Source organism: Leptonychotes weddellii, chromosome 10 (assembly GCF_054177405.1).
Source record: "Leptonychotes weddellii isolate Sample4059 chromosome 10, ASM5417740v2, whole genome shotgun sequence".
In the NCBI taxonomy this organism is placed as follows: domain Eukaryota; kingdom Metazoa; phylum Chordata; class Mammalia; order Carnivora; family Phocidae; genus Leptonychotes; species Leptonychotes weddellii.
Window position 1 is genome coordinate 19639492 of NC_138378.1, and position 22342 is coordinate 19661833.

Genomic DNA, 22342 nt, shown 5'->3' on the forward strand with positions numbered 1-22342 from the left:
CTCCCTCTGACCCTCTTCCCTCTCATGCTCTCTCTCATTCTCTCTCTCTCAAATAAATAAATAAAATCTTTAAAAAAAAAACAATTAATGTTAATAGAAATAACAGGTTTTAGCTTTTTTGTTCCATTTGGAACATATGGGAAGGTCATCAATTTATTTTTATTTTTTTTAAGATTTTATTTATTTATTTATTTGACAGAAAGACAGACAGTGAGAACAGGAACACAAGCAGTGGGAGAGGGAGAAGCAGGCTTCCCATGGAGAAGGGAGCCCGATGCGGGGCTCGATCCCAGGACCCTGGGATCATGACCTGAGCCGAAGGCAGACACTTAACGACTGAGCCACACAGGCACCCCAGAAGGTCATCAATTTAAACAAGAAATTAGTGTTTCGCGTTTTTTTTTTTAAAGTAGAATTTAATCCTTTTAGAATGAACATCTTTTTCATTTTTCAGATTGCTGATTTAGGTTAGACTTTGTCCTATTTAATACCATCTGATGGACATAGTGTATCTACACCTGTTAAATGTTTACCCTAAAGAGATCCAAGGGCTGAATGTGACTCTTGCACTTTCCTGAGTAGGGGGTAGAAATGGAATTACTTCTCAAGAATTCAAATCTAAGGCATAAAATGCACCTGTATGCTAATGGCATTTTTTCTTTTTCTTCCTAACTAGCTTCCACTGCGATTCCAAAGGCTTGGGCACCGAGTGGCTCTGCTGGCGCTACTGTGTGGGGACCCAGTGAAGGAGGTAGCGGAGGAGGCCGCGGCGGGCACGCACTACCTGCTGCATATCACCCTAAGGCTGAAGTGTAAGGTGCTGCTGAAGGCAGCGAGGCCCCGAGTCAGTCCTCTAGCGCAGTGCAAGCACCAGCCCTCTTTGTGCCCTCATTCCCCACCTTCTAGAAAGACTTCTTAAGGTGGTTTATAAAAAGAAAGGTACATAGTCCGCAGGCAGAGATGAAGCAACACTGACTTAATAATCAAAATCAGGAACTGGATCACGCCCATCAGTGTCGGCCATCTGCATGGCCATGGAGTTGGAGCAGCTAAACACGTGGCCCTGTGGACAAACTGGAGTGATTAGTTTGGTCAGAAGTGGAAGAAGTTCTTGCCATCATTTGGGCCTTCATTTATTTATTTATCCCATAAATGTTTTCTGAGTGCTTACTCAGGATCTAAGAGTAACCAGAACACAAGTGGTCCAATCCTTACATACCATGTAGTCTAGTGGGGGAATCAAACAATCAAAGAATCAGCAAATAACTCTGTTATTATAAACCAAGATAAGTGCTAAAGGGGAATTACAGGGGCCATGAGGAAGAATCCCATCTAGTTGTGGGGTTCAGAAAAGGCCTCTCTGAAGATAACCTGAAAAATAAGAAACATTAGCCAGGTAAAGATGTAAGAAGAGCATATTGAGCAGAGGGAGAAGGAGGTATGAACTTGAGGAGTTTGAAAAATAGAAAGAGGGCCACTGTGGTCAAAGAATGAACCATTGCCCCCCTCCCCTCCACCTAAGAGAGACTTTAGAAGATATCTAGCCCAGTGTCCCGCCAGCGTTTGCATCTCAGTCTAATCTACCCCCACCAAGTAGTTGCCCTGCCTGGGCTTCTTCATCCCAAGGAAGCTCTGTGCTTCCCAAAATGGCCATCGCATCTCTGGGCAGCTCTGAGTATGAGGACTGTCTACCAAGACATATAGCCAAGGAAATACAACTAATGATTCATTCAACAAATATTTATGAAGCACTTACTGTCCTAGGGGTACCTTGGTGAACAAGAAAGACGAAGTCCCGGAACACTTCATCTAAAACTAATGATGTAATGTATGGGTATTAACATAAGAAAAAAAAAAAAGAGAGAAAAAAAAAGCAAACAACACAACACAATATGAAACAAAATAAAAACACATAAGCAGCAAAAAAAAAAAAAGAAAGAAAGAAAGACGAAGTCCCTTCCCCCAGGTTTATTTTCCAGTTGGAGAGACAGTATCCTCAACCAAGCACTCAAAGACTTCCCATAAATAAATTTCCAACAAACATGAGTCACACGGAACATGAAAACAAAGCACTGTGAGGGAGTATTGACAGACTCATTAATCAGCAAAACTAGACACAGAGAGTTCTGACATCAGAATTATCAGACACTGCAAAACTGTATGATTTTTTATGGGGACCTAAGCTTCATAACGAAACCCCTCAAAAGTCCTCACCAGTGGCAGAATGGTTTGGCATGGTTATACTTCCAAATCACTCAAAAGTTCTGTTCTTACAAAAAGCGCTTTTCTTTTTCTTTCAGACTTTTTAATATATTGTCCGACAACAGAGGGGGAAAAAATCAGCCTTCAGATTAACACATACTCCATACCCCAGGCATTTTTATCCAAGTAAGAAAGATAAGAGGAATGAGATCTTAGGATTCACTTCAACCTCGGGATTGACCAGACTTGCAAAATCAAGAAAAAAGAAATAAGCCAGAAAGTAATATTTCATGTTTCCTTCTCAGATATCAGTTATGACAAAAATCACCCAAGCTTGAGAAGAGCAATGAAAAAGTGTCGAGAACTCCTAGAACTCTACAGTATTAAACGGTTCTACAGTTGTCCCTTCAAAATTGCCCAGGTAATCAGAATGACTAAAATTATAAAGACAACTTGAAATGCTGGAGAGGATGGGAAATCACCGGAAGTCTCATACATTTTGTCATGAGAATGTAAATTGGTAAAACCGCTTTGGGAAAAGTTCTTGCAATTTCTTATAAAACTAAACATAAGATTGCCCAGAGAATTTGCTCCCTAAACATTCTATAGTTTGGAGACGAGGCACCATGGTTGTGACTCTTGTACACCTTGTTCTATTAGTGTAATGGTTTAGATCAATCTGTCAGTGGGCCCAGTACCACTGTTTGAATATCTCTTCAGACAAGCTCTGCTCCCATTGATTGCTCTCCTAACCTTAGCTAGCCTCTTGCAAGTGTAAACTCTTGTCCAAAAAGGAACTGCTAAAAAAAAAACAAACAAACAAACAAGCAAAACAAAAAAAGGAGCTTTTAGAGGCTGGTAGTTGATCTGACAAACCACACGCTTTTTAATTAATATATGTATTCATTATTCAACAAATATTTAAGCATCTACTAGCTACCCAGCATTCTGTTAGGGGATGGGGGAAAAAAGAAAACCTACAAATTTTACTCAAGTAGGGTCTAAGGTGTCAGGCAGTTTAAATTCTCTGTGCGTCTGTTTCCTTATCTGTACAGAGGATCTGTAAAAATTGGGTTGTAAGGGTTAAATGAGATATTGTATGAAAATGCTTTGCTTAGTGCCTGTCATATAGTAAGTGCCCAGTAAATTATACCTGTTATAATCATGTGAAGGACCTTATACACTGCCAAGTACAATGAGAAGCAGAATGAAACATTCTTTTAATGTATTTTCTCCAGCCAAGGTATTTTAGCTATGGCTGGGACCCTTTGAGCTATAGAGCACTAAGGCCTTTCCTTTAGTCCTGTTCCTATAAAAAAAAGTGTGACTCTTTCTGAGGATCTCAGTAATGAAACCTCTTTCTAAAAATCAGAACTGTAAAAAGCCATGCACAGACCCTAGTTGGCATTTGGGTTGCTTCTAGTTCTTTACTTTTGTAAACAAGACAGAAATAACAGCCTTGTACATATTTGTATGCCTCTCTGATTAACATAACAAAATTAAGATAATATCCCTTATTCAGGGTTCTATCATACTAAGTCTTTTGAGAATTCATCTTCAGGGCACCTGGGTGGCTCAGTCATTTAAGTGTCTGCCTTCAGCTCAGGTCATGATCCCAGAGTCCTGGGATCGAGCCCCGCATCAGGCTCCCTGCTCAGCCAGGAGCCTGCTTCTCCCTCTCCCACTCCCCCTGCTTGTGTTCCCTCTCTAGCTGTCTCTCTCACTGTGTCAAATAAATAAATAAAATCTTTAAAAAAAAAAAGAAAGAAAGAAAGAAAATTCATCTTCTCTGAATTATTTTCAGGTCTTCGAAGTTTTTCTCAATTCAAATGAGCTTTGCCAGTTTGTAATGACTATATTGGATAGCCTGGAAAATCTGAAACATCCCTCCACCCAGCAATCAGCAGGAGAATTGCTGCTAACATTGGTGAAAAATGCAGAGTCCCGATTTGAGAAGGTAAAAAGCTCAGTAGCCATTTGCTGGGTTTGAAATATTGGCAAAACCTCTCCCCTCCTGCAGCTGCTGAGGTCTCTTCGGCTGCTCCTGTTTAGCAGAGAGTAACAACTGAACGGGTCCAGGGTCCATGGGTCAGTCGACTTCCATTCAACAAGCATGTAATAAACAGCCACTGTGTGTGCAACTAGGGATGGATAGTTTTTAAAATCCAAGGTGTGCTCCATATTTTCCAGAACGGTATAGTTTTGGGGGAAGATATAATTAGCACTTATGAGAAGGTAACTTCAAATTTAGATCCTCATTCAAGCTAATTAAAGGTGTTAAACTTTAAAAAATCAAGCCATGGCGCACCTGGGTGGCTCAGTCGTTAAGCGTCTGCCTTCGGCTCAGGTCATGGTCCCAGGGTCCTGGGATCGAGCCCCCGCATCGGGCTCCCTGCTCAGCGGGAGGCCTGCTTCTCCCTCTCCCACTCCCACCCCTGCTTGTTCCCTCTCTCGCTGTGTCTCTCTCTGTCAAATAAATAAATAAAATCTTTAAAAATAAATAAATAAATAATCAAGCCATAATCAATCCTAGGAGGAGGCCAACTTAATAAGCTAAAATCAACAGATTTTATTTAAATGTATCTGAAGTTGACACAGCAAGAAATAACAATATAATTATATCATTTAGAAATGTGAGAGGAGGGGCACCTGGGTGCTCATTTGGTTAAGTGTCTGCCTTCGGCTCAGGTCATGATCTCGGGGTCCTGGGATCAAGCCCAGCATTGGGCTCCCTGCTCGCTGCCTGCTCAGCAAGGAGCCTGCTTCTCCCTCTCCTGCTCCCCCTGCTTGTGTACTCACACGCACTCTGTCAAATAAATAAATAAAATCTTTAAAAAAAATATGAAAGGACATACTGAAAGAGATAAAAGGGTTAAAAATAGTAGTCTCTAGAAAGCATACCTGGGGAATAGGCAGGAGAGAGCCTTGAAGTACCACTGGACTTTTTAAATTGATATGTGTTGCACTTTGATAAAAATGAAAATTAATTTTAAAATGATGAAAACCCACTTTTTAACCTATTAAAATAGCAAAGATGCAAAAAGAATAATGTGATGAGAACATGGTGAGATGGGCCATTGTATCAGTTGTGTACTTACAGCTGTAAAAAAGACCAACTCTGAGAAACTTACACACAATTTAAGTTTAAAGGGTTTATCTTTGGGGCGCCTGGGTGGCACAGTAGGTTAAGCGTCTGACTCTTGGTTTCAGCTCAGGTCATGATCTCAGGGTCATGAGATGGAGCCCCACATCAGGCTCTGCACTCAGCGGGAAGTCTGCTTGAGACTCTCTCCCCCTCCACCTCTGCCCCTACCCCAACCCCACGCACGCGCTTCTTTCTTTCTCTTTCTCTCTCAAATAAGTAAATAAATCTTTAAAAAGAAATAAAGGTTTATCTTCTTCTATAATAAGAAGTCTGGAAGTATTTTCTAGGCTTGGTTCAGCAACTCAGCAGTGTTATCAAAGAGGCAGGGGCTTTTCCATCTGCCATGTTGCCCGTTCATGCAGTCATAAGGTGATCACAGCAGTTTCAGACTTTATGAGCAAATAAGGCTGTATCCAGCCAAGAAGAGAGATGTTGCCTTCCTTTTGTCCCTGTAATCAGGGAGAAAATTGTTTCCCAAAAGCCACTAACACATTTTTTCCCATATTTCATTGGCCAGAATTGCATCACATGCCAGCTTAAACCAGCTTCTGGCAACTGGGCATAAGGAGGGCCATTTTATTATAAGGGTGGTGAGGACTGCCTCTCTGAGAGGCTGACATTTCCACAGAGACTTGAAGCCATGAATCTGGGAGTGGGCAGAGTAGGTCAAGCAGAAAAATGGACCAAAGCCCAATGGCTCCTGTTTCCTGAGTATGGTAGACATCTCTGGGTGAAAGGCAAGTATGGTTTCCTCTGGCATTCTCAGAGCAGAGTGGAAAAAAATTCCAACTTCCTTGCAACACTTTTACTAGTTTGGTTTATTATAAAATCAATATATAGTCATCAAGGAGAAATTAAAAAATATGCAAGCAAAAAAATAAATATCCCATCATTCAAAGTCACATTATCAATATCCTTGTAAGTTCTTCTAAATCATTTTATATATGTATACACACATACAGATCTATTTTAAGTAGTTTTTTTTAAACGATTTATTTATTGGGGCACCTGGGTGGCTCAGGCGGTTAAGCGTCTGCCTTAGCTCAGGTCATGATCCCAGAGTCCTGGGATTGAGCCCCATGTCAGTCTCCCTGCTCAATGGGGAATTGGCTTCTCCCTCTGCCCCCTCCCTCTTGCTTGTGCGCTCTCTTGCTCTCTCTCTCTCAAATAAATAGATAAAATATTTTTTTAAAAAGATTTATTTATTTGAGGAGGGAGAGAGAGAGCGAGAGAGTGGGGGAAGAAGGACAAAGGGAGAATCTTTAGCAGACTCTGGCTGAGCACGGAACCTGATGTGGGGTTCATTCTTACAACCCATGAGATCAGGACCCACAAGATCACAACCACAGCCGAAACCAAGAGTGGGACGCTCAACCAACTGCCCACCCAGGTGCCCCTTAAGTATTTTTGATAATACTCTTTTAAATACTAAAAATTCTTGACACCTCCAGGACCTTTCAGAAATAGCTACAGTATCCTCGGTAACCGTCATTGTCCCACAGGATTAAGGTCTTAGTGATTTGTTTTCCTTCTTCAGGTACCAGAAATTATGGGAGTTATCTGTGCCCGGCTATGCATAATCAGCCAGCCTAGAGTCCGACGACAAATCATAAATACTGTGAGTTTGTTTATCTCCAGGCCCAAGTACACAGATATAGTGATCAACCACCTTCTGTGTCATCCAGTACCATATGACAGGTAACAGAACCTGGTACAGCCTCTGAATTAAACTGGGGTGTGTGACACAGCCCCCGGTATTGTGGAACGTGGCTGCTCTCAAAAATCTAATGATATTCTTTTTTTTTTTTAAAGATTTTATTTATTTATTTGAGAGAGAGAATGAGACAGAGAGCATGAGAGAGGGGAGGATCAGAGGGAGAAGCAGACTCCCCACTGAGCAGGGAGCCCGATGCGGGACTCGATCCCTGGACTCCAGGATCATGACCTGAGCCGAAGGCAGCCGCTTAACCGACTGAGCCACCCAGGCGCCCCTGCTCTAATGATATTCTTGTAGAAGAGATAAGATATAGACAGATACCTGCAATGTAAGTCAGAATATAATGCATAAATATAAGGAAACAATCCAACAAATCCAGAATGAAGAACATTTTATAAAACAGCTGGACTGAACTCTTCAAAAAAGTTAATGACATGAAATAAAAAATGTGCTGGTGCAGTATTCTAAATAAAAAGACACTAAAGAGACATAACCACATGCAATATGTGAACTTGATTGGATCCTGGATGAAAATAAAAGCTATAAAAAGAAAATTCTGGGAAAATTAAATATAGACTCTGTAACAGATTACTGAATTAATGTAACTTTCTTAGGTATGAAATGGTAATGTGGTTATACAGAAAAATGTTCTTATTCCTAGGAGATCAATTTACTGAAGTGATTTAGAGGTAAATATCATGATGTCTGCAATGTACTTGAGATTTAGCCAAAAACATAAACACAAATAAGAAAATAAAAATATACCCATAAATAAGAATAAATCATATAGAGGAACAAACAAGATGTTTTTTTTTAGACTTGTGGCTTTCAGAGGTGGAGACACCCTGGAAGTTCCAGGAGATCCTTTCCAGGGAAGGCAATGAGGCATTAGGAGAAGGTTCTGGGCTCCCACCCCCTTCAAACAGAGCGTCATCTGTCTCTTATTTTTCTTTTTTTTAAATATAAGCTCTATGCCCAACGTGGGGTTCAAACTCATGACCCCAAGATTGAGTTGCATGCTCTACTGACTGAGCCAGCCAGTTGCCCCAGAGGGGCATCTCTTTTTGTCTGCTTTATATATTGTGATGCTGGGTAATTACTGTATTTGAAGAAAAGATTTCTTAGCTTTAAACTGTTTGAAAACCACTTTCAGTGAATGGTTCTCATAGTGTCTTGGTGTAGTGCTGATTTTTTTTGCTGATTTTGATTGGTTTAAGCTAAACTTAAGACGCTCTACCACTAAATCAAATAAAGGAAGATTTTTACCCATCCAAAGAAAAAAATGAATTAATATATATCTATTTTTTAAATATTCTTTTGGGGGCACCTGGCTGACTCAGTCGGTAGAGCATGTGACTCTTGATCTCAGGGTGGTAAGTTCAAGCCCCATATTGGGTGTAGAGATTACCTAAAACTAAAATCTTTAAAATAAATTAAAATAAAATAGAATATTCTTTTATATATTTCTCTAATACATTATTGTTAAATCTTTACTACTTGCTTCAGCTTATCTACACTAGATCCTTTCATGAAACATATGATTTAGTACAAAATATTAAATATACTTAGTTATTTTAAAGTGTAACTTCAGCATTATTTTATTGTTTGTATTTTTTCTAGCTCTTGGATGAATTTGAGAACCTACTGCTTTAGATCATATGAGAATTGTGGAATCTGCTAGAAATAAAAATGGCATAGTCAGGGAACTTCATTCTTACTATGTTTTTGATCATTTACCTAAAGTCTGTTAGTTGATTACATGCAGATTGGGGTGATTGTTTTTAGGAGTCTGTTCAAAGCATCTGCTATGTGCAAAGTACTGTTTGGCCTGGAGAAATAAGGGACAGGACACGGACCCTGCCCTCAGGCAGCACACGGTCTGGGAGTAGACACAGACTAATAATAGGATCCCAAAGCAAAATAAGAGAGTTCTGTGGAAGCTCATAGGAGGTGACTTAACTAGATGAAAGACTGGGGAAGAATTTCTAAAAGGAGGGCTGTCCCAAGCTGAGTGTTTAGTGTAAATTAGCCAAGTAGAAGGTGGGACAGGGCAGTGGAAAAGGCATTCCAGACAGAAGGGATGGCAAAATGAAACACAAGGAAGGTATGAAACAGCTTGATGAATGCCCATTCCCAAAGGGATGATGGGCAAATAAAAACCATGTCACATCTACGGGATCAGTATCACTGGAGGCGAAACCTGTCCCATATTTTTAGCAGACTCTCCAGATGATTTTTTTCACACTAAAATATCTAAACCATTGCCTTATAGGCTAACATGTGTGTTTTCCTAATTCAGATGCAGTCCCAGCACACTTACAACTATGCAGCAGACCAAAAGCATTTTTGAAACACTTCTTTCACAATAAATAGCTTTTCAAATTCATTTACTCCCTCAGGAATTCAGAGAGAAAAAAAAAACAAGGATAAGTAAGTATAGGAATTTCTTAATTTCATCCCAAGAATGAATGTTCATTTTCTATTGTCCAGTTCACCAGCTATGAGACTTTTCAGCCTTTCACATTGCCTTAATGGCCTTCTCTTTAGGACCTTCTTACTTCGTTTTATTCACAGATTAGAATTATCAGAGTAGGGAGTAAAATGTTGGAATAGTTCTTAAGCCTCTCAATTTTTAGAGTGATTCTGATACATAGACAACTGGAAGACCACACTTGCTCTAGCACACAAAGATACCTAGGTAGATTCCGAAAATAAGACAATGGAGTAAAACCATGAGTAATTCCCGATCTTCCCCCTGCCCCCATAATGCTCCTTTACAGTGTTTATATACTGTGTGTGTGTGTGTGTGTGTGTGTGTGTATGACATATATATATATATATGACTCAGGCCCTACCTTCGAGTCAACGATAGAAAAAAGTTATTACACACTGTCTTTCTTCAAGAAGAGATCTCTTCTGGGCACCTGGGTGGCTCATTCGGTTAAGCATCTGCCTTTGGCTCAGGTCATGATCCCAGAGTCCTGGGATCGAGCCCCACATCGAGCTCCCTGCTCGGCGGAGAGCCTGCTTCTCCCTCTCCCTCTGCAGCTCCCCCTGCTGTGTGCCCACTCTCTCTCTGTCTCTCTGTCTCTCTGTCAAATAAATAAAATCTTAAAAAAAGAGAGAGAGAAAGAAGAGATCTTTTCTAAAGAGAATCAAAGCTTTATTTCTGGGCCTGGACTTGTCCAAAACTTGAGGACCATAGACTGGGTTGAGTAAATCTATCTTGAATGCCTTCTGTGGGCCTGGCATTGTGCTAGACCTTGAGGGATTCATGGAAGAAAAGCCAGGCATAACCCCTGCCTTCAGAGGGAACAGATAGACACGTTCAGAGAACTGAAAATAGCACATTTAAGATTGAGGCAACCTCTATACAGGAGAAATTTTGAAAAAAATAAAATTAAAAAAAAATTGAAAGTATTATGAGAACCCTCATGTGAGACATGGTAAAGAAGCCGCAAAAGCTTCACAGAAGAGATGACATTGTGGTTGGACCTGGAAGGTTTTGATGGACAGGGGAGAGTTTTGGAAAGGGCCTTCCAGTTTAAGGAAATGAGATGAGCAGAGAGAGCGCTGTCAAAGTCCATTGTTAGTTTGGTAAATGTGAATGGTCTGGGGTAGCCAGAGCACAGGTATGTATGTGACAGGGAAGTTGTGAGGCTGAAAAGGTAAATTAGGACCACTTTGTCCTGAAGTCCATGATGAGGCATAGGAACTTGAGATTATAAAACCCTGAGAGTGGGATGCCTCAGTCAGCCACTCGGTAGCTCAGTCGGTTAAGCATCTGTCTGTCTTTAGCTCAGATCATGATCCCAGGGTCCTGGGATTGAGTCCCACATCAGGCTCCTTGCTCAGCAGGCAGCCTGCTTCTCCCTCTGCCTGCCATTCCCCATGCTTGTTCACTCTCTCTCTCTCTCTTTTTTTTTTAAGATTTTATTTCATTCATTCATTCATTTATTTATTTGAGAGAGAGGGAAAGAGAGAGAGAGCGAGAGAGCACAAGCAGGACCAGGGCAGAGGGAGAAGCAGACTCCCCACTGAGCGGGGAGCCAGACATGGGGCTCGATCCCAGGACACTGGGATCATGACCCAGCCAAAGGTAGACGCTCAACTGCTGAGCCACCCAGGTGCCCCCACCCCCAACAAATAAATAAAATCTTAAAAAAAAAAAAACCAACCCTAAGAGTAACTGTAATGAAGTCAGATAGTCTTTTGATACCCTGAAGAACTGAGCGGAAAGGAAAACCACTTCTAGATTGGATTCCAGATTCTAGGAAGGTTGTGATCATGGTGGGCTTAGGATAAGGCATTCTCCTGAACCCTCCTTTTCTTTGGGATTTCTAGGCATCTGGCTGAGTTGTGGAGAACTCTGGAGGTGGAACTGCCCAGCACCACCTGGATTCTGTGGAGACTTCTGAGGAAGCTGCAGAAATGCCATAATGCGCCCACCCAAGAGAAGATGGCCTATGTGGCTGTTGCTGTAAGCCATTGAGCTTTGCCCCTCCCAACTTCAGCACAACACGCTCCCTCTCTTGGGATGACTGGTCCAACACTCCATCTGGAGAGTGTCTCTCTTCATCCCTCTCAAAGTTTGCTTCTGTCATCCATTTATAAATCTATAATGTCTCCACCAAGGGATTGACATGGACGGGGCTTGGGAGAGTGAAGATATCAGTATAGTTTAATGAAGTTTGGTTTAATCAATGTGGTTAAATATTCCCTTATCCTTTTTTTTTTAATTTTATTTATTTATTTGACAGAGAGAGACACAGCAAGAGAGGGAACAAGCAGGGGGAGCGGGAGAGGGAGAAGCAGGCTTCCCGCAGAGCAGGGAGCCTGATGCGGGGCTCGATCCCAGGACCCTGGGACCATGACCTGAGCTGAAGGCAGACGCTTAACGACTGAGCCACCCAGGCGCCCCAAATATTCTCTTATCCTTTAAAATATATGTATCATCTGGGACACCAGGGTGGCTCAGTTGGTTAACTGTCTGGCTCTTGATCTCAGGGTTGTGAGTTCAAGCCCCACACTGGGTTCCACCTCGGGCATGGAGCCTACTTAATAAAATAAATGATAAATAAAATAAAATATAAATAAAATATAAAATAAAAAAATAAAATAAAATGATTCATCATAGTTAAAAAATAATACACAACTCATAAAGAAAAAAGTCAAATAATACAGAAGAATATAACATAGAAAGAAAAGGTCCTCCTTGAGCAGAGGTTGGCAAACTTCTTCTGTAAAGGACCAGAAGGCAAATATTTTAGGTTTTCAGGCCCCATATAGTCTCCATAACATATTCTTTGGATTTTTTTTAAAAAACAATCTTCCAAAAATCTAAAGACCATTCTTAGCCTAGCTGTTCATTTTCTCCCTAAAAATGAACCTTTTAGAAGGGTTTATACATATATAAATTTTTTGTGTATGTATTTATTTGGTATACTTTTTTCCCCCATTTTTTCCTTTTAAGTAGACTTTTTTAGAGTAGAGCAGTTTTAGGTTTACAAGAAAATTGAGCAGAAAGTACAAAGTTTCTACTCTCTGTCCCCTACATGCACAGCCTCCCCCACTATCAATATATGTTTTTTATTTTCTTTTCTTCCCTACCAGCTTATGGTTCAGCTTTCCCTGACCTAAGTTATTATATAGGTTTTCTTTAGCTTCCAAAATTATTCTGACATCTCTAGTCTGCCATTGTCTCCTCTCCTATTCTCTCTGTTCTTGTGGATTTATACTTTTTTTTTAAAATCTCTATAATGTTATCTTAGTTTTAAGAGTTAGGTCAAGTAAAGGTATATATTTAATCATGTTAGCCTATAAAATTGTATGTATATATTAGTAGAATCAAATTACACATACTGCTTGATGACCTGCTTTTTTAATTTAACAATATATGAACTACTTTCCATGTCAAAATATAAGACTCTCTGTTATCCTTTTCATGGCTGCATAGTAATTTATTTATTTTTTATTACCTTCTTAAAAATAGATAATATGTAACATAGTACAGAACCATTTATTTCATTTCCAAGTTTCCTCTTAGTGAACATTTTGACAATTTCTGAACTTTCGCCATTAAAACAGTGCTACAGTAAACTTAATCATGCATATGTAAATTTTGTTATACATACCCAATTATTATTACTTTTTTAATTAGGCTCCACACACAGTGTGGGGCCTAATGTGGGGCTTGAACTCATAACCATGAGATCAAGACCTGATCTGAGATCAAGAGTTGGATGCTTGGAGCGCCTGGGTGGCTCAGTCAGTTAAGCACCTGACTCTTGGTTTCGACTCAGGTTTTAAGATCGGGCCCTACCCTGGGCTCCCCACGTAGTGCGGAGTCTCCTTAAGACTCTCTCTTCCTTGTCCCTCTGCCCCTCCCTGCAGTGCTCTCTCTCTCTAAAATAAGTAAATAAATCTTTTTTTAAAAAAAGAGTTGGACACTTAACCCAAATGAGCCACCAAGGCACCCCCTAATTATTTTCTTAGGATAAAGGGCATTGTAGGGGAATTTCTAGCTCAAGGGGTAGGCTTATCTAAACTTCTGAGAATTCCCAGTTGGTCCTCTAAAACATTGCCTTCTCCCAGTCATATATGAGAATGCCCATTTACCCACCCCCCTTACCACCCTGAGCATTCCTAGCCTTTTCATTGCTGCCTAGCTGATAGGTGAAAAAGGAATATTATTTTAATTGTACTATTGTTATTGGTGAGATTGAACATTTGTATATGTTTTTTAATTGGCCGTTATATTTTGTGACTTGTCTGCTCATGTTCTGTACACCAGAGCTTCTCATATTTAATATGTACACAAGCCACGGTGAGCTGAGGATCTTACTAAAATGCAGATTCCGATGCAGAAGATCTGGGGTGGGGCTTGAGTGTCTCCATTTCTAACCTGCTCCCACGTGCTGCAGTGCTGCTGCTGTGTGGGCCCCACTTGGAGTAGCCTTTACATTTTTTTCTTACCAACATATAAAAGGAGGTTATATATTAGAAATATCACATGGGGGCGCCTGGGTGGCTCAGTCAGTTAACGGTCGGGCACAAGCAGAAGTAAAGCAAAAGTAAGGAGTAGTGCCAGCCGAGTTCAGCTCTGTGGTGTGTCTTTTCTACCGCAGGCAACAGATGCCCTTTATGAGGTGTTTGTGGGCAACAGGCTCCGAGCAGCTACATTCAGACTCTTTCCTCAGCTTCTCATGACACTGCTCATCCAGATACACCACAGCATCGGTCTCACCATGTCTGATGTCGCCATCCCAAGTGGCCTGTACACAGAACAGGAAATGTCTTCAGAGGTCACCCCTTTGTGGTAATGCCTGTTGTGATTTCACTGGCCTTAACTAACACTGAGCTCTAGGCGCTGTGGTAGACACATGGATAGCCAAGATGTGGTTCCAACCATGGGAGAGCTTACAGTCTGCTATCATGGGACGTCAGGATGAAATGCCCAGGAATCATTCTGGGCTCTCACTGGTTGGTTGTCTGATGGTTTTATTGGCGCCAAGATAAACTCATTAGAAATTTATTAGTGTCACGGTGGCACATGACGTTCTTTCAGAGGAAGTGCTGTAATGTGGATTATTTAAGAACACCTGACTAGGGGTGCCTGGGTGGCTGAGGCGTTGAGTGTCTGCCTTCGGCTCAGGTCATGATCCCAGGGTTCTGGGATCGAGCCCCATGTTGGGCTCTCCGCTCTACGGGAAGCCTGCTTCTCCCTCTCCCACTCCCCCTGCTTGTGTTCCTGCTGTCGCTATGTCTCTCTATCAAATAAATAAAATCTTTTAAAAAAAAAAAAGACACCTGACTAAAAGTCAGGAGAACTGAGTTCTAATTCTCATTCATTTAACAAGTTACGTACCTTGGGCAAATCTTCCTATTGTTCTGTGCCTTGGTTTCCCTATCTGTAAATTAGGTCAGGCTAGGTATTCTCCAAGGACCCTCTAGTTCTAGGATTCTCTGGTGTTATATCAAGCATACTAGTTCAGCAAGTAATAGAGATATTTTATTTTATTTTTTTAAGTAATCTCTCCACCCAGTGTGGGGCTCGAACTCATGAACTGGAGATCAAGAGTCACATGCTCTACTGGCCCCAGTTGTGGGGGTAGTTTAAAAAACAGTGTGGGGGGCACCTGGGTGGCTCAGTCAATTAAGCATCAGACTCTTGATCTCAGGGTCATGAGTTCAAGCACCTCATTGAACTCATGATGGTGTAGAGCCCACTTTAAAAATAAATAAAATAGAAAAAAAAAACTGTGGGTAATTTTTTGAGGGGGGTATAAATTATATCTAAATAATGCTTTTTTAAAAAAGCAGTGGGTCTGGGTTTAGCATCCCATATCATTTGTTTTATCATAGATTTCTTTTCACACTCCCAGGGAAACAAAATCTAGTTAGATTTCTTTACGCTAAAAATTTGTGTGAAGGGCCTTTCAAGTTATTAGAACATTAAGAGTCTTTGGGGGAAATCTAGAAAGAAGAGAAGTACCATCCAGAGCTATCAATGCATGCCCTCCTCAGTAGGAAGCAGGGTGATTGTGTGCTGATAAGTTGAAGGGACCTGTTCTATTCACTTGTACTGGTTTGGTTTGATTTAGCTTCGCCATACAGGCTACAAAGACTCTCCTCCTCAGAACATTGTGCTGGCAGGAATTCAACATCATGGAAAAGAATAAAGGATGGACCCTCCTGGAAGGAAAAGAGTGCCATCTTCAGGGAGTATCTCTCCTTGCCAAGTAAGACTTCCTTGCCATGCTCTAAATCAGCATTGCTTTAGGTATTTTTCTCCCTTCTAGTTAAAACAGCAACCAAGGTTGAATAACATCACAGGTTAGGGAAATACCCATAATGCCAGGCAGATTTTCAGAGGTCCTGCCACCGCCATACCGTCCTATGCACCTAAAGCTGGGCAAAATCCTCAGAGGGCCCCCAGCCCTGGGAAGAATGCAGTCTGGATAGGAGCATTTCTAAGAGGTGTCCTGTTGGGTGTTGTGTTTTGCAGTGCGTTGCTGGAAAGAAATCGCCTCCTTGCACATAAAGTCATGTACTTGTTGGTCCCTCTTCTTAACCGAGGGAATGATAAACATAAACTCACATCTGCAGGATTTTTCGTGGAGGTAAGATTCGTTAGAAGCTGGGTTCAGGAGGCCTGTAAAGCTGCAGTACCTGCCTTCCTGGGCCCTGTCCAACTTCATGGCAGGCCAGGATCCACCTCAGATGTGGGACAGAAATAGTTTCAGATTCAAGCCTACTGACATTCTTCTTGCCATATATTCATTAATCGGCATTCCTTAGATACCCACTGTGTAAGCATCACCCTGTAACGTAGTAGAGGTTTCAAAGGAAAAATACACATTTTGGAATTGGTGGGAAGGTGGCTCCCCTCATGAAAAAGGGCTTAAAGGTAACTTCTTTGGCTGATTTCTGGGTTCTTTCAGCTTCTCCAGAGTCCAGTGGCTAGGAGACTGCCCAGCATATACTCTGTTGTCCGCTTGAAAGACTGGCTACATCATGGAAATAGTGTCTTCAAATTTCTTGCCCTAAAGGGACTGCACTATCTTATCAAACACCAGGAGATGGTAGGAGGGGCCCCCAGACCACTGATTCGTAAGTCACAAATCAAACATACCCCAGAAAGATACCCAAGAAACTGGTAACAGCCAACAAGGAAATTGGGTAGCCTGGGAATGGGAGCAAGTAGGAATACATCCCTTTGTACCTTTTAAATTTTATGCCTAGGAAATATGTAAGTACTGACTTAAGTATTTCATGAAATCATAAGAAATAAGTCCAAGTCACGTATATTCATAATATTTGAAACCTATAATTTGTGTAAGGAGGTACCCTCCCATCTCAGCCTGGGTGACATTCGGGTGTCCTTTTATGTCTTGTACCATGTTGCCCTAAGAGTACATTGGATAGACCATGATATCTGCTCCCAAGATGCGTATCTTCTAAACAAGGATTACTGACATTCATGTTGAAAGAGAGCTCATTTTCTGTAGGCCTGGCTAGAAACTAGGCCTGGGTCAGAAGGAAAGATCAATCCCTGGGCCTTCAATTTTATCACTTGAGTTCTATTTTTTTTTAAATATTTAAATATGTATGTATATCTGAAACAAAGATGACAGATGCTAGCATGTTAATTCTGGTTGTTTGGATACACGAATACTTGTTGCCTTATTCTATTTACTTTTTACATGTATGTTTTAAACGTTAAAACTCTGAGATTGCTTCCTTTTGGGAGTTTCAGAAGAACAGAATCCCAATTCAGAATGGGAAGGACCCTTAAGGGTCCTCAGTCCATTTCTGCTTGAATTCCTGCAAGGAATCTTACTGCCTCTGGATACATTCCATGTTGGAGAATTCACTGACCTGAGCTAGCCATTCCACTTTCTCTCATTGTGAGCAATTTCTTACATTAATCCTAAGTCTCTGTTACTGGACCGTCCCACCTGGTCCCACTTCTGCCATTATGAGGCAACTTACAACACCTCTGCTCCCCCCCCCATCTACGTATCAGCCCTGCCAATACTGAGAGGGCAGTCATGCCCTCTTTACTTCTCTGTTCTCAACTAGCCAGCACTACCAAACATTCAACAAGCACCAGGTACTGAGTAAAGTTGGGAAGCCCTACTTTGGTACCAGATGAAGTGCTGTCCGGAGGGTGATGGTGCACTCCCTTTGGGCACACAGAGGGAAGGCATCAAGAGCCTGTTGCCGTGCATCTTAGACCTCTTATGTGAAACCGACGAGAAGATTGTTTTGTTGGCCATCCAGATACTCTTGCAACTCGTTGGGATAATGGATTTCACCACCCTGACAGCCATGATGAAGACCCTGTTCTCCCTATTTGGTGATGTAAGACAATGAGAGAGGAGAGACTTTCCTAGGGAAGGGTAATGGGCATAACAGCAAATAGAAATTGGGATAGTAATAAATATACTCTATTTTATATAGTTCTTTTTATGTTCACAGCACTTTGAAATCTCCTCTCTTAAGACCCTTCCAGGTAACTTGTGATGTTAGTAGGACTGGTGTTACTATTTTTCAGATTAAAAAAAAAAAAAACTGAGATGTAGAGACTTGCCAGGGTACCACCCTGAGCATGGGTTGGGGAAGGAGTTTGTATAAGAAAAGATGTCTTTCAAGGAACAATCAGGACTGGGTCAAGGTGGTAGACTATACATATGTCCCCATTTCAAATCCCAAAGATTAAAAAAAAAAATACATGGAGCACAATGAACCACGTCCTCGGAAGAGTCAAGCATGGCAAGGCTGGGATTCTGAATTTCAGCAAAACAGCTTGTGTGAATAGTTAATACTAGCATCAGGCATGAGCTGTGCTGACTACATTTCTCATTTGCAGAGTGAGAGAACAACCATACTACAAAGCAGCAGGTCTTGCTATCTTTATATATATTTGGCTTCTTGCCCTCAGCTACCTATAGCTAAATAGCCTCATGTTAGGACTGCCATTTCAACCAATCTAGCCCTTATAAGTTAAGCATGAACACTTTCAGTGACTTGCTTGCCTTTGGATGCTCCCTTTGTAGGTGAGACCTGATGTTCATCGTTTCTCCATGACCCTCTTTGGAGCCTCCATAAAGTCTGTGAAATACACAGATAAGAAGAGTGTAGAGAATCAAGTCCTGGACAGCCTGGTCCCACTACTTCTGTATTCTCAGGATGAAAATGATGCAGTAGCTGAGGTAATGCCTCTGCTAACTGCTTTCATGCCCAAATAACTTCTAATCCAGAGCCAAATCTGCAAATAAGCGTTCCATCTTTGAGGGCAGAGACTTTATTCACCATTTCCGATAGCACAGACTACATTTCAATTATTTTGCCTAAGTGAATTGTGTGAAAAATCTTACTCCTTCTTTTTGTAGCCCACCCCAATATGTAGCCTAGCACAGAGCCTGAATACAGTGCCAAATTCAACAAACTCTTTTTTTGTTGACAATGACAATATTCCATTATCTTTTTCTTTTATTCAAGAACTGCCTGCTGGCCTTTAGACAAATAGACTTGTGTTGAGGCTAAGTCAGAAATAGTAGCTTCTCTGACAATCTAGAGAAACCTCTACATCTCCTTAATCTTCCAAGAGTTTCTGCCATGGAGTTGTGGGTAGGATATCATCATCTTTAGTACTGTCTCATACCTCAGGAGCCTGTCCATTCCAATGTGCTAACTATGACCACCAGTTACAACAGTCCAGAGGTGTATTTAGGCTGCAAGGATTCTGGAAAAATGCTGGAGCTTTCCCCTACCCATGCTCCCCATTACAGAAATAAAAGCAGGATCAAAAATAAGGTTATGGTGGGCCCTAGTACCTTAATCTGGGGGAAATATTATGGTCTTGTAACCAGAAATATGGAATATTTCAGGGTCGCCTGGGTGCCTCAGTCATTTGGGCATCTGCCTTTGGCTCAGGTCATGATCCCGGAGTCCTGGGATCGAGCCCCGTGTCAGGCTCCCTGCTCAGCAGGGAATCTGCTCCTCCCCCTCCCTCTGCTCCTCCTTTGCTCATGCTCACTCTCTCTCTCTCACTTGATCACTCTCTCAAATAAATAAATAAAAATATTTTTTAAAAAAAGAAATATGAACTATTTCAGACCCCAATAAAGTATAGAGTAGAGCTTCCCAACCAACTGATGGAAAAGTTTGCCCTGTAGGAGTCACGGATATGTGGATGCATTGATCCCCATCTCACCTTCCCCCTCTCCCCCCCACAACCCCTGTCAGCCCTTGGTAATCAGGCAAGGCATAGAGCAGCCAAGGCTCTGGGCTTACTTTCTTTCAAACCTTAAACGATCCCTAGCCTTGTCTTCAAGATTCTTCAGAGGGTAGCCTAAGCAGAGAGGTGAAATCCAATATTAAACAGGTTAGGAATCACTAACACAGAGAACATAGTCTACCACCCACTGTAAGAAATAAAACAGGAATAAATCATGCACCTATCCCCAGTTGAATTCCCCCAAGAACTATCATCCTGAATTTTATCACTTCTGTGGTAATATTTTTTTCATGTCCTAAAATGTTACATGTAGAAAAAAACTTTGTATGTTGTATCATTTATAAATCTCTTAGCAACTTGCTCTTTTTTGCTTATTTAGCGTTGTAAGATTTGCCCACATTGTGGGCTCCAGTTCATTTATTCTCACTGCTATATAGAATTCCATCTTGAGGATATCCTCACACTTCTCCAGTGCTCCTATTCTTGGACATTTAGATTGTCTCCAGTTTTTCATTATTACAGTGCTGCAGTGAGCATTCTTTTATGTATTTTTATTTACGTATTACAGCATTCTTTTACATATTTCTTTGTGTACCTGTGTGAGAATTTCTTGAGGGCATAAACCCAGAAGTAGAATATCTGGGTATCTTTAACTTAACTTTACTAGATATTTACAAATAATAAAAGTAACTGAACTAACTTGTATTCCCATCAGTCCCCAAAAGAATTTTAATGGCCCAAATCTAGTGGACCTGGGACAAGATACTTGCTTGAAAATACTTATAAGAGGTGGTGTGTGGTACATGGGAGGCATTCTGAGAGTTATGAATACAGAAGAAGCCCACTTGCTAAATTTTGCTCAAGCATCTGGATCGGGATGGGATCAGTACTGTCCAGAATTCCTTCCAAGCCAGAGATTGCACAAGGACTGTGAGAAAAGGAGCTACACTTCCCTGTGTACAGTGACAGAAGAATGACTCGGAGCAGCAAGCGGGTGGAGGAGCCCTGTCTCTCGCGCATGGGGTAGCAGTAACCCAGCGCCAGTCCCTGCTCTGGTATTACACCAGAGAGCTCTCGCTTTTGTCTTAGAGCAGTGCCTTCTACATCCTCCCCACAACTCTGCAGGCTTCATGGCCCCCCGCTAGGGGGACTGTTCGGGGAAACTGAAGGAGGGCAGGTCTCTGGTTCCTTTCCATCCCTGCCCTCACTTTAGCCAGTTTTATTTGAAGAAAGGTTACCTCAGCTAAAAAATGTCTGAAGATGCTGATCTTTGATAATCCTTTTCCCAGGAGAGCAGGCAAGTCCTAACCATATGTGCCCAGTTCCTGAAGTGGAAGCTGCCCCAAGAAGTGTACTGCAAAGATCCCTGGTACATCAGCCCTCGGGAAGCTGGAGCAGTCTGCAGATTCTTTGTATGTGAGCAATAATGGCTTGTTCACTCCTTTATATGCTAGCAGGCTTATTTTTTCTGATGTTGTTTTTAATGGAGGAACATGACATAAAGGAAACATTTCCCATCCCTTTCCACATCAGCAGCTGATATCCATGAACTGTCTTGTATTGGGAATCTATTTCTCTAGTTTCCTCCCAACTGAGTCACAGACTCCACTTTCTATTACCACGTTTCCTCATATAAAAGACTCTCTTTTGAATTCTTGGGAGCCCCCCTAACCTGGGTCAGAGGCTATGGGGTCAGGCTGATAATAGTATGTGCTCAAAAAACTATTCATGGAGTGAATTAAACTGCAGTTGTGTATTGCTTTTACAATGATCTCTCATCCTTTTCTTGGATATAGTGGATTGTTTTACCCTCCATCAGAGCATGTTTAGGGAGCCCCAAGCAAGAGTTGCCATGCTGTTGTAGGCCATGGAGCATGATGACAGCATGCCACTGGCTCTGCTAGGACCCAGATGGCATCCTTCTTGTCACAAACTTGACACAGACTACTGGGGCCAATCTCAGGGGCAGGCTGGAGCCAGGGCAGCTTCAGGGGGCCCATCCATGGTTTTCTGGACATCTGACTCTAGGACTGCTGGGATCCTACTATGAAGACACGAGGACTGACTATTCCCAGGAGTCTTCCATATGTGAAACCTGTTTAGGATCCAGTGCAGGCTCCTCTGATCAGACTTATGGGGTTAGGAAGCCCCACAGTACCATTGTGTCAGGCTTGCCACTAAGGATTATCTCTCTGACCTATACCCGAGGCACTGATGACAGTATTTACAGCAGAAATTCAGTGCTCTCAATGCGTAAGATTAGAGATTATCCATGTGACATTATAAGATCTATGGGAATAGAATCTGTTGGTCCTCTTCGTATCCCTGAGCTGCCTGTCTTTGTAACAGAACCACTGAGAGGTGCATTTATTCATCCAGTAAGCATCCAATATGCAACAGGCCGTGGAGAACCCAGAAACATGGCAAAGTTATAAACTTCCTAAGGGAGCTTGCTAGCCGGTAAGGGCAATAAAACCTCTGTGGAAACAATAGCCAAACTGTGGAAAGAGCCAAGATGTCCATCGACAGATGA

The 22342-nt window shown here is 41.6% G+C and overlaps 1 protein-coding gene across 8 annotated transcripts in view; it reads left to right on the forward strand.

Annotated features, from left to right (window-relative positions):
- Window positions 1-22342, forward strand: part of MROH8 (maestro heat like repeat family member 8) — a 58201-nt gene that overhangs the window by 24837 nt on the left and 11022 nt on the right. For 6 of the 8 annotated variants that reach the window (XR_014149095.1, XR_014149094.1, XM_081832812.1 and 3 more), the window contains 12 exons: window positions 677-812; window positions 2508-2623; window positions 4007-4159; window positions 6885-7045; window positions 11409-11544; window positions 14192-14382; window positions 15668-15805; window positions 16072-16186; window positions 16508-16648; window positions 17766-17930; window positions 18626-18781; window positions 21099-21221. Coding sequence is in view for 6 of the 8 variants with exons in the window: in XM_081832812.1 (XP_081688938.1) it covers window positions 677-812; window positions 2508-2623; window positions 4007-4159; window positions 6885-7045; window positions 11409-11544; window positions 14192-14382; window positions 15668-15805; window positions 16072-16186; window positions 16508-16648; window positions 17766-17930; window positions 18626-18781; window positions 21099-21221 (1731 nt within the window). In the remaining 2 variants the exon portion in view is untranslated. Of the gene's footprint in view, window positions 1-676; window positions 813-2507; window positions 2624-4006; window positions 4160-6884; window positions 7046-11408; window positions 11545-14191; window positions 14383-15667; window positions 15806-16071; window positions 16187-16507; window positions 16677-17765; window positions 18782-21098; window positions 21222-22342 lie in introns of those variants that run through there. The other 2 variants (XM_081832813.1, XM_081832815.1) reach the window with 2 other exon arrangements.